The 12754-nt window shown below is 27.3% G+C and overlaps 1 protein-coding gene across 2 annotated transcripts in view; it reads right to left on the reverse strand.

Annotated features, from left to right (window-relative positions):
• Positions 1-1414: 1414 nt before the first annotated feature.
• The window catches only part of LOC126839649 (uncharacterized), a 41529-nt gene continuing 30189 nt past the window's right edge, over positions 1415-12754 (reverse strand). The window contains exons 1-7 of one of the 2 annotated variants that reach the window (XM_050575057.1): positions 4974-5229; positions 4058-4190; positions 3641-3714; positions 2871-3021; positions 2504-2577; positions 1854-2001; positions 1415-1510 (exon numbers count right to left, since the gene is read on the reverse strand). In XM_050575057.1, the coding sequence (XP_050431014.1) occupies positions 1449-1510; positions 1854-2001; positions 2504-2577; positions 2871-3021; positions 3641-3714; positions 4058-4190; positions 4974-5057 (726 nt within the window). In that variant the 5' untranslated portion in view covers positions 5058-5229 and the 3' untranslated portion in view covers positions 1415-1448. Of the gene's footprint in view, positions 1511-1853; positions 2002-2503; positions 2578-2870; positions 3022-3640; positions 3715-4057; positions 4191-4973; positions 5230-12754 lie in introns of those variants that run through there. The other variant, XM_050575058.1, reaches the window with a different exon arrangement.

The following is a 12754-nucleotide window of genomic DNA, read 5'->3' on the forward strand; positions in this document are numbered from 1 at the left end:
ACAAATAAAAAATCAGAGTTTCAAAATCTGAAATCCGGAATTTCAATAAATGCCTGATTTCGGATTCCAAAACCCAGGAAAGTCTTAATGCTTGGTTTACTAATAGCCGGTTTTTACATTATCCTTTATCAGATCTAAGTAAATATATATATATATATATATATATATATATATATATTATATATATATATAATCGGTAGTTATCGGAAATAGCTACACTAAATAAATCAATTATACAAATACATTTTAAAATAAAAACACAGTATCTTAGACTTTAGAAGTGAAAATGATTTGATTTACATATTTCAATTTAGATAAGAACCTAAAATTTGACTTTCAGGTTTAAAAAAACAGAAATAAGCATTGTAAAACTAAAAGTCCGAAATCCGGAATCCGGATTTGTCGGATTTTCGAAGAATCCGGATTTAGTTCACATCACTAAGCGCTACCTAATGATTCCCGACATTTACTGTGCCATCAAAATCAATGCTAATACCAACAATTGTGTCTTAACAGATTTTTCAATATATAAAATCAATGCCCTCATAATTATTTCAACATGAAAATTCCAAGTCAATAATTTTCTTTCATCACGAACAAAATCATATTTGGCTCCGACATTGCGAAGCTCCACGCAAAATTTCTTACAAACTTTTTAACTTTTTAACTTTTAAAAAATATAATGTACTCATTTCCAAATGATATGCGCAAATCCTATTACCTATTGGTTCAAATTTTCCGTTCCGACTAGAGGAGTTCTCTATATGAAAAGTAATTCATATTTTTACCATATAAGTGGATTATGGTAGATGAGACGTTTATTTTCATCCATTGTATCCCTTTATTCGACTACAATTTTTTTTAACCTTTAAATATTATTCCCTTTGTCTCAGTAATAGCTTTCAGCAAAAATCATGAATATTTTATTCAGTTAACGGAAACCCAACCCAAAAATTGTAAAGTCTGTAAATTTGTTTGAATTTTATTTAGAGTGTTTTCGATTTAAGAAAAGCTAGATTGTAATGAGCAATGTGTACTTTAGATTCCATGTAGAGCTTCTTAATTTCATTGATGCGATATTTCCTTTCATGGTTTTTGGTTTTCTTCAAATACACAGACTATTGGACTTCATTAGAAATTAGCATACCAACAGTGTGTTTGAAAATTTCACGAAGCTTACAAATTCGAAATGGTACTTGAATTGGTATAACTGTTTAAATATTATTTTTACATTATAAAAAGTGACTAGTTACAAAACAAAAGTCACCTGTTTTGTATACGGGTTTGAACCGTGGATTGATCAGCTGGGATTCAGTAATAATACAATAAATAGTAACGAAATATAAGAGCAAAATAGTATATTAATCAATAAAATCTACATTTTTATGTGAATATGTGAAAAATTACATACATGCAGTAATTCAAGAACAGTTAATGTTATAATCAAACTATGAAGGAAAAAAACCTCGATAGATCATATTTTCAACTGTTTCCGCTGTGAATGTCCCATCTGAAAGTATAAAATATTAATTATTATACATTTTATCAGCAAACAAATCAGGGCAATTGAGTTGAGAATAACAATGTTACATTAAAAAAACGTCTTTGTTTCAAATAATCGTACGAGTAGAATAATGTAATATCAAGTATCTCACGTTTTGCTATTTCTTTTTTTGTACATTAAAAAATGTTTTTTAATTTGTTAGTTATTTTTCGAGTTTTAATATTTAGTTTGAAAAAAAAAAATATTTACATCTAAAAAAATGACAAATTTTTTTATCATTATGTTTTTGCTTAGTTTTTGAACATTTTACTCGACACATTTATTGAATATTATTCTATTGTTTTATTACTTTTCCAATGGGCCAAGAATTGCCCTTTTTTTGGTGCTCCTATGGTTACTTGCGGCGCTTTATCTGCTACAGTTTGGCATATTTCTTTGATATCTGAATAATTTTTCAAATCACCGGTCTTGCATCGTACCTCTCTTTTTACTATTTTCTATTATTATAAAAGTAATAATTAGAAATTAAATAGTGTATTACAAGTTACAAATAAATCTGATTCCTCTTTAGCGTAATAAAAACTGCTATCTACAAGACACAAAATAGGCCATGAGGTTTTTTATGCAAAAAAACATCAATTTTATAGTAGTTAACGTATTGATTTCATATTATGTAAAAAATGGGAGAAGATATTATATTTAAATTCTCTCTTACTGTATCAATCATTGGAAAAATTCGTTCGAAAATGGTTCTTCTATTAAATATCTTTTTATATGTAAAGAATGAGTGGAAAAATCATTAACTATAAAAATCCTTCCGTTTTACTATTGAAAGTACGTATATATTTTAGGTTTAAGAGAAAGACAATACCTATCGAGACCAGAAAAGAAAAAATGGCAGATGTCTAACTTTTTTGAAAGTTTGAATATTTTGAATATCTCACAAAACCAACCTAATAATCCTTTTATCTGAAATATAGTATTATGGTTGTTATTTACCTTTAATTCTGGTTTTTTTGTAGCAGCAAACGCTAGGGCATAGGTCATAACATCATCTTTATGAAACCTACGGTCTGAAAGTTCAAAATATTATACATTTTTTAAAAAAATGAATCAGGTCAAATGAGTTGAGAATAACTATGCGGTATACTAGTAAAATAATAGTAGTTTTTAGAATAGTAATGTAATAAAATATGGTCCCAATTTCCTAATTTTTTATTAGGTTTTATTTGTTACTAACTCTTAGTTTAAAAAAATACTTTTTTATAGTTATTACATTTGATTATTAATGATGATGTCTTTTCAATGGTTTTTGACCATTTTACTCAACATATTTATTGAATATTTTTATAAATCGTTTAATTACCCGATTGTGATTCTAGGCTTTCAAATATATCCATATTAGCTTCTGGTATGTCAGCATCCTTAGCTACTTTGGCACATATAGCTTTTATTCTATCAAATTTTACGACGCGATCTTGCCCCATTATTTGCTCGAATATGCCTCTAACTAATGTCTATAATTTTCAGCATAAGAATTTAATTTTAAAATGTATTTTATAATTAACACAAAAACTAATTCTTCTTTAGCGAACCAAAACGCCAAACTATGAACAAACGTTTGGAGAACCGCCCCTCCCCGCGGAACTTTTTGATGCGTACCCAGCATGCATGTTACGATAAAAATAATGTTCTTAAAATGTTTGTATTTTTTCGATTATTTTGGCCAAAAAAAACAAGAGAAAAAAAATCATAAAAATTTTTAAATAATCTTTTTAACGTAACAGACATGCAGCATAAGTTTTATTTTTAGAATTTTTTTTAAATTTTAATTCTTCATTTCTGTTTAAAAAATGGAAGAAATCTTTTTGTAAGCTTATATTTATTAATTTTTTATGTAAGAAACCAGTAACAAAATCATTTTATGGTTTGAGAGAAAAAAATATCATTCGAAAAGCTGAGAATTTTTATATTAATAATAAAAACCTATACTTTTTAAAGTTATAAGTTGTTAAGTGTTAATTAAGTGTATGAGTTTTAAATGGGAAAATTAAAAGTTTGAATATTTTGAATATCCTAACACAAACAAACTAACGAGCTTTTAATCTGTAATATAGTTTTATAGTTTTTATTTACAAGTAAACTTGGATTTGTTTTAGCTGTATACGACAGGATGGCGATTACAGCTTGGTCATTTGTGTATCGAAAACCTGAAAGTTCATAGTAATATTTATTATTAAAATAACCAAATTAACAGCAAAGGAATCGAGAATAGTATCGTGTTACAGTTGCAAAATATTTGTTTTTTATGTTAATGTAATTTTAGAATAATAAAGTCAATTCACATTTTATATGTATAGTGATATTGGTTAATGAACTTATCACATTTTATAATTTGTTTTGTACATCATCAAAATGTACCCGTTTTTTAAACTTTTTATTTGGTTTAAGAGTTATGATTTTTTGGTTAAAATTTTTTTTTAATTTTCAACTATATAAATAACAAAATTGATTATTAAATTGTTTTGTCAACATTTTTCTAATATCTATTACCGAAATCCATATTGTTTACATCATAGTTTTTGACGATTGTATGTGCTACTTCGTTTATTACATTTAATAATTGAGTAAAGTCCATTTTGCCATCATTCCCCACTTTTGACGCGATTTTTTCTTTAATCATAGTCTGTAATTTTCAGAATAAGTGTAAAAGTATGTTCAGTATAAGTGAAAAATATTTTTTTAAGCGTAACTGGCGATTGTAAGAATATTAAATACATTTTTTAAACAATATATCTCTTCTCCAGTGGAACAATGGTGTAAGTGCAAATTTTTGACTTTTTGACTTGAGTATGAAAACAGTATGAAAACATTTCATTTTATCGAGTAAAAAAACCATGACATAAGTGTAATATCTATTATTGACCGCTAGAGAGCAGTTTTGTCGTTTACCAATCGTGTACGGTTACCATTGCACTAAAATTTTAAATCACGTTTTCTGATGAACAGTTAAATTTGCACTTACACCATTGTTTCACCGGATAAGCGATATTACGTTTGGCATATGGTCAGAGTTTTGTCTTTTTTATTCGAATTATCTTTTTATTCAAAATTATTTAATACTATTTATTCCAATACTTTTTTTATTCTACAAAATCTAAGATGCTTTCCAATATTTTTTATATGAAAAATTGCAATAACATTTTTTTTTAAATATGTCAACAATTAAAAAACTAAATAAATCATGTAGTCTAAGCTTTTTATTCTATTTGAATAATAGTTATCCAAATTAATAATTTTACGTCAATCTTTCGAAAAATTATTCGTCGGTCATTCAAATAAAAAAAATGATTTAAAGAAATATTTAGGTAAACAATTTTTTAAATAATGTCCATCTCTGTATAAAGTAAAACAAAACTTTTAGTGTTATATCTCGATCATAATTAATAATAAGTGCTCGTTTACTTACTTTCTGTTCTTGAGTTGGGGGGACACCTTGACATTGGAAAAAGAATGACGTCACGCAAAAAAACAGTATACTTTTCAAATACATGTTAATTTATCAAAAAAATAAACTCGGATTTAGAATGTTAAATTATTAGTTTATGAAATTAAAACTGTTTTGAAACTATTCGATACTTATGAAGATTTTATAATGTAATTTGAGTATTGTATTGATTGGTGACTGTGATTCAAATAGTATAAATTAGCGCAGTACCTACTATAAGAACATATACTTCAGGACTGTACACTGTTTCAAATTTGTTACTATTGTGTTGTGCCTTTGAAGTAAACAGTAGATATTCAAGAACATTGTTTGTTGCACGGTATACTCAAGTGCAAAACATATGCATATACTGCCAACGTTTTTCGTTTGTACTCAGTCTGAAGAATATATTTCATACAATTTAACTTATTTATACTAACATTTTTAAATATGTAATATTTTTGTTAGTACTTCACGGTTTGAAATGGGAATGGATAAACTGTTTTTGGCCAATTAAGTTACTTTAAGTTTCTACTTATTGGTTAAAAACAATTAGGAGTTTCAACATACACGAAAACAAATTAAATGATAAATAATTTTGACTTTGTTATAAAAAATGTATCTTGGTTAATGTCATGCTAACTTACAATAGATGGCCGATGCCATATTATTTCAACATCATAACCACTGCATCAATAATAAAAAAAATTTCGATTACAAAAATAATATTGTTCTAACATAGTTTATTCTAATAATAATAATAATATACACAACACATATTGTATAAAGGCCAATCAGGCGAATTTGGTATATCGTAAATATATGTGTAAAATAATAAAAAATCGTAGAAATATAAGAAACATATTTTCCTTTTCCATGTGTAAAAGGCTGTAATGTAAAAATATGTTATAACAAAATATAAGGCAAATACTTAATTTTAAACAATATCGTATTGTGCAGAAAACAACATAATTCGATTCTCATGATTAAATTTGACTTAATATCATATGAAAAGAGTTATTCAATTTGGCGAGAATGGCTAATAATTTTGTAGTATGAAATATGTTTAAACATTGTACTGCTGATAAAGATTGAAGAACCAACAAAATTATAAACCCTTTCCCCTAGAAGGGATAGAATTTTTTTTCTATATTTTATTTTTTCAATCAAAGTTTTAGGGTTTGAAAGGTAATCTAATATGAAAACCCCTAAAAAAGGGAAAAATTACAGTTTGACTAAAGTAAATGTCTAGGTTGCTACGTTTTAGTGAATGAATAATAAAAATAAAGATAAAGAATAATAATAAAATTGTTTAAATGTTTAAATCCTATATTAATATCTTAAATTTCTCAAATTTGTAGTATTCACTTCCTTGTCTTTTTAAGTAAATGAATTGGTTCTTCAAAAATTTACATCCACAATAATCTGAAAAAAAAGCGGATAAGCTTCAATATTTTTTTGAAAAAAATTAAAATCCGATCATCCGAAGTAGGCGTAATTATGTCAAGTCTTTAAGTCTAAATTGGTTTCATGTACTACCAAAATGACTTTAAGCCGTAGAAAAAATTGTATACGTTAAAACTAGTACTAGAGGCGTATACAAATTACAAATAAACCTAAAGACAAATTGATATGGTCCAAATTTATTAAAACCCTAAATATTACCTATATAATACTGATGATTAAATCCCGCCCGTTTTCAATCTCCATAATATTAGCTGGTTATTATTTTATTAGATGTATTTTTTATGTGGAAAAAGAAAACCTTTTCGGTTGCACATCTAGCATGAACGTAGAAAATACATGTACTTTCAAGAGGGGGCGGCTAAAAAAAATTCTGTGGGAGGCTATTGTCCCTTTGACAAAGCTAGACAAAATTGTTGTCTAAATAAATAGCGGCTCTTGTATCGTTACAATGATTTATTAAGTTGTGTTTTTTCGATTTATTAGGCCTATCGGCCTAAGTACAATCTAGGTTGTAATACACGAGCAGATAAATATTGTACATGTGTATCGTTCAAAAAATAACATGTTTTCGTGTTAAACTAAAAATATATGTAGGTTTACTGTGTACGAATTTATCGGTTTGAAAAAAACAACAGATATCATGTAACCAGAACACATTTTATAAAAGCGATACCGAATTATCCGATTTAATATACTATACTATAATATGCTTCTTGATGGGGTACTATCAAATAAACTTGTTTGTCTTGTTTACTGCTTTTGTCCTTGTAAAATAAAACTCAATTAAAAACATGACAAATTTAAGTTACGCCTATATAAACAGGAACGAATAGTTTAAAACGTCCCGAAAGGCCTAACTCATAGCTTTTGATACTTTTTTTTTTACCTTTGACGTTCGGAGTTAACTCACAAATAAGATTACACCCACCCCCCCCCACAAAAATCTATACGATATAAAAATTTAAAAGGGTAGAATACACGAGTAACAGAAAAAGAATGGAACTCATCCCGATTTTGAAGAATTTATATCCTTTCAATACGATTTAAAACTAAAATTAAAAACGTACTACAAACTATGCATCGAACAAGTATTGAAAAAAGTCTACCAGTTTTCAAAATAATTGTAGTTTTACGCATTAGTTCATTTTAATCATATTTCATATTGCATATAACAGAAAACAGTTAGACTTAAATGTTTTAATACTTTATATTAGGTAATTATTAGCGTCTTGAATGGTTTATTCATACATTATCAGAGCATTTTTCAAAACCCCATCTACTATTATACGTTGTCCATTAAAAATGTACTTGTAATGTTTAAAAATACAAAAAATTAATCAATTGATCAACGATTACATTAAAGGGATTGAATGCAGGAATGCATGTTATTATGGAAGTCGATTGTTGAATAACTGATTCATTTACTTCAAAAAGATGAATTTCAGCAAATAAAATAGGACTTAAACACAATTTTAAATGAAATATCATTAGTCGATTTTTACATTAACCTAGAAAAGTGGCCGATTTAGTCAAATATTTTTACATAATTGATATCTAACCATCCTGAGTTGGCCTAAAATGTCCAACAAACAGGCTACTTCAACCCCCTTAAAATATTCACTGGAATCAAACTTACAAATTTTACAACAGTTTTTGGCTACAATAAATTCTGACTTAAAGCATTTTCTTCAATGTCTAATAAGTAAGCATGCTGTTCCCAATACACGTTCAATCAAGATTGTCAATGTTTTATTTTCACTTTAAAATATCTATTTGTATCATAACCCTTTTTTGTGACTTACGAAAACCCTTAAAAAGTAAAACTTTTTTTTTTATATTAACTTTGAAATTTATAGAATATACGTGACATTTTGTATGTAGCCTTTGAGCTACTAGAGATGGGCTCTCCCTCCTTTAATTACACCTATGGATTTGTATGGGAAAAATCGCCTTCGATGATGTATCAAACCTATGTTTTCAAACAGGGTTTTGAACCCAATTTGTATTTGAATTTCACAGTAGTAATTTTCAAACCGATTATGAGTCGATTGAACTATTTACCAACACGACGTTAACCGCTTTAAAATGTGCATGTATATAATGTGTCAATATTTTTGAAATCTTCAGTATAAAAACTCTCATATATACATATACATATGAATATCGTAAAAAGGCCTTTGCATAGTATGTTCTTTTTCGATTCCAGCAAGTATAATAATAATTTCAACCATTGCATCAGCCCCTAACCTAACCTAGCCGGTTGTTTTTTAAATTGTTCTCAATTAGCAATGTAAAGTATAAACAGATATTTTATCGAGCGTTTCAATTGAAAATCTATTCATTTGCTCCTAAAACGAAATTGTTATTGTGTTTTCTGCTGTTGTTGTCGTTGTAACCGTTCTTATTTGTGCACATGTTTCATATGCGAAAATATTTCACTAAAAAACAACTTTATTTTTTTGTTCCATATAGGTCGGTACTATTAGTTTTTATAACTTTATGCGAATTGTTGTTTTCAATATTCCACAGTATTTTTTGTCCCTTCATATTATTTTTCTGTTTGAATATTTATAAAAGCCATTTTCATTGATCAAATAGATTTACACATTACAGTATACCTTGGAAACCTCTACTTTAAGTATAATTTTAATTCCTAAAACTACAAATAAAGAAAAAAAGATTAATGAATCCCCCTATGTTTCAAAACAAATATGCTTTGCTTAAAAGTTAATTTAATATAATACAAGACAAAACTTGTCATTATATTGTTAATTACGATAGTTACTATTACTACTAATAGAGTTACTATGGCAATACATGTATATAGATAGACGATCAACCTTAATCGTATCCTTAGTATTAAAAATGGATTTTTAAGCACATAATTATTGTCATTAGGTACAATGCTTTTATCGATATTTGTATTTTTACCTGTGAATACTGAACTTCCCTTGCTTACTCACTTACTACTACTACTCTAAAAATAGTACACATAGGCCCAACATATAAAAATAATAATATTAATACTAATAAATAAACCATGAATAACACAGGCTACATAATATTGATACCGATAAAATTACAGTCAATATATAATTATATAAATATAGCAATGAACTTAAAAAGAATATTAATCAATATTAAAATTGCATAAAACATTAGATATATAAATAAATATGACAATGATTAAAAGCAACAAAATGATAATATTCGTCAAGCAAAATATATATTATGAATATATTTATGATAAATATTATAAAAACAATGATATAACAAAATAACATTTGGTATAAAAGCATCACCCTTTTATAGTTTTAATAATGCAGTAAAAAAATCCATTACAAATATACAACAAATAATGCGTATAATAATAACTAGTATAATTTCCTAACAATTACCAAATTTCCACATAACATATAAACAAATATAGAATTTTTGCAGACAATCCTTATACACAATATTACAGTATTACACGATATCTACTGCAATCCACACCTAGTTACTTTAAAAATATTACTTTAGCCCGCTCAAGCGAAGCTTCAGGCCGTAATTAAAAAAAAATATCCAGCCAGTGTCACATATTTTAAAATCATACTATTTTATATTATATGATATAGTACAAGTCCGTCAATCATTAGCTATACAGTCTGTACATTGTACGCGTATAATATTTCTTTGTCAATCCAAAAATGTATTCCATGTGGTTGTGTACAATTTTGAATAACCTTTCCGCTCAAGGCAATTAATTGTCACATTCGGGCACCCAACAATATGACATTAGTTTTACTACAAATACAATTTTAAGCTCATTTTTGTCATGATAGTGCTTCTGTCGATATATTTCGTGTTCCTACGGATTATTGTTATATATATATATATATATATATATATATATACATATAAAAATATATTTATTAAATGATTGAGTATTCATTTTCTTACACGGGAACGTAACATGATCACGCAGTAGTATTAGCTGTGTAATTTATTTTTCTTGTGTTTTTATAACTTTTTAATTAGAAATAAGGGAAAACCAAGTTGGGATTTGATGTTTTATATATTTCTTCAAACAGTTATATATGCAAAAAAAAAAAATATATATATACCCGATAACCACATATTTCAGACCATATAAGATTATAATTGTGGTGTAAAAAATTAAAATACAATAACATTTCAGTTACAAAAGTTGAACGTTTACAAAAATGTTTTCTACAAAATACGATCTAATACAAATACCAATATTATAATATTGGTACCGTTAGTACTGTTTCTTTGAAAATTCATATGAAATATTTTTTTATCATAGTTTCATTTTGCCAAATAATAAATGCATATTTGTTTTCTTACACGAAAACATAATATTCACGGCACTTTGTTAGTGGCGCCATTATTTGTACAAATGCGATTCACGTAATGAACACTTGATTACACAAAGTATTTTGTGAACAGTTACATGTTAACCATACATGTAAGCAAGCTATACAAAATACATACTAAAACCACAGTTTTGGAGAACTATTTCTAAAGTTATTGAAGTTTTAAGTTTGGGACGGGAGGAAAAGTGAAGTGTAATGTATTATTTCTGTCTTCGCGCACTTCCCAACCGCACTTCCCCACCTGTCATAACTTTTAAACTCTTATAACTTAAAAAATAGTTGGTCAAAACTGGTTCATCAACCAGTCGACGTTTTTAGTAATAAATTCTTAATTTAATAAGCTAATACAATACCATATAAATTTTAAAATTTTATATAAAAATATTTAGTTTAGGAGGGGAGTAAAAACAAAAAAAAAATGAGACCACATTGTATAAAAATGATATTATGAAAAAAATTAAATTTCAATCAAAAGATTGTTAAAATGTTTATTACCATACTTTTATTTTTGAAAACTACAATTTAATAAAATTAATATAATAATGAAATGTAAATTAAGAGGGCGTCGCACCGGTGATTTTCAATGGTAAAAACATGTTTATGCCAACTGAAAATGCCTCGCTTAATTTTGGTTTTAGAGTAAAAGCACATATTATAAAATTAAAAAAAACAATATTCCGAAGGGCAAGATGGTGCGATTTTTTTAAAAGATTAACTTTTTTAAAAGTTAGAGTCATTTAAAAATGTTAAAAAAGTCATTATTTCTAAGCTATGTATTGAGCGTTATACTTGGAATAATGAAAAAAGCGCACCGTTTTGCTCTTCGGAATATTATTCTCTTTTATAAAGGGTGCTTTCACTCTAAAACCAAAATTAAGCGAGTTATTTTCAGTCTGCTTAAACATGTAGACATGAAAAAAAACAGTACAGGGGAGTCGAGGCATAGCGGGGACGGAGCATAGAGGAGACGGAGAGGTCACAGGTTTACAGGAATTTTTAAATCTGAAAGTGATAAAATCACTTTCGAAAAATCGCTTCGTGCCAATCGGTAGTTAGTATTTTCAAGCCAGTCAAACAGTCCAAACCAAGCATATTATAAACCAGCAAAAAGTATTAAATTGAGGTTCTGTATTTACAATTAAGCATCAAAGCGTTAATTTGAAAGTGATTTTATCCGAGACGACTAGTACAGTAAAGTATAGGCATAATGGAATCAAAGCAACGAGGGGACGAAGAGGTCACGGGTCTACAGGAATTATTATAAATAAAAGTGATAAAATTGAATAAAATCCCTTTCAAATAACGCTTTGATGCTTAATTGTAAATACAGAACCTCAATTTATTATTTTTAACTTTGCTGGTTTATACTGTGCTTGGTTTGGTGTCACCGCATAAATAAATATTTTAACATTGAGTAGAATACAAAGCAATGAGCGTTTTTAAAATTGATAGATATATTTTATAACTTCGATGTGGAGCAGCGATGCTACTGGTTTTTGCAATGATGTGAGCTTTTTTTTGTGTCTGTATACATTGTAACTTTTTTAATACTGGACCAATTCTTTTGAGTGGCAACTATATAAATGACAACATTTATCTACTTGGTATTAAGTGGGATCGATTTGAACTTAAAGTTTTAATATTTACTGGCTCTAATTTTTATTTTTATTAAATAAATAAATGATCTGGGTATGGTATAATATTCTTGAAAACTAATTTGTCCAAAACATTATTGCATTTTATTATATATTCTACGGCTGTATTTTTTTTTTTTTTGGTTACATCGAGATGCAAATGTCAAACTACGGTAGCATACCACATGTGTTTTGCGTATATTTGATTAAGCCAAGGTTAGACGACAAAAGGTGTTAACACCAACGGTAAAAAAAAATATAGTAGATAGAAAACCTATGTAAA

This window comes from Adelges cooleyi, unplaced genomic scaffold (genome assembly GCF_023614345.1).
Source record: "Adelges cooleyi isolate 19-005CV unplaced genomic scaffold, UGA_ACOO_1.1 ACOO_flye_CR_arks_rails_tigmint_CR_PRNA_307, whole genome shotgun sequence".
Lineage (NCBI taxonomy): Eukaryota > Metazoa > Arthropoda > Insecta > Hemiptera > Adelgidae > Adelges > Adelges cooleyi.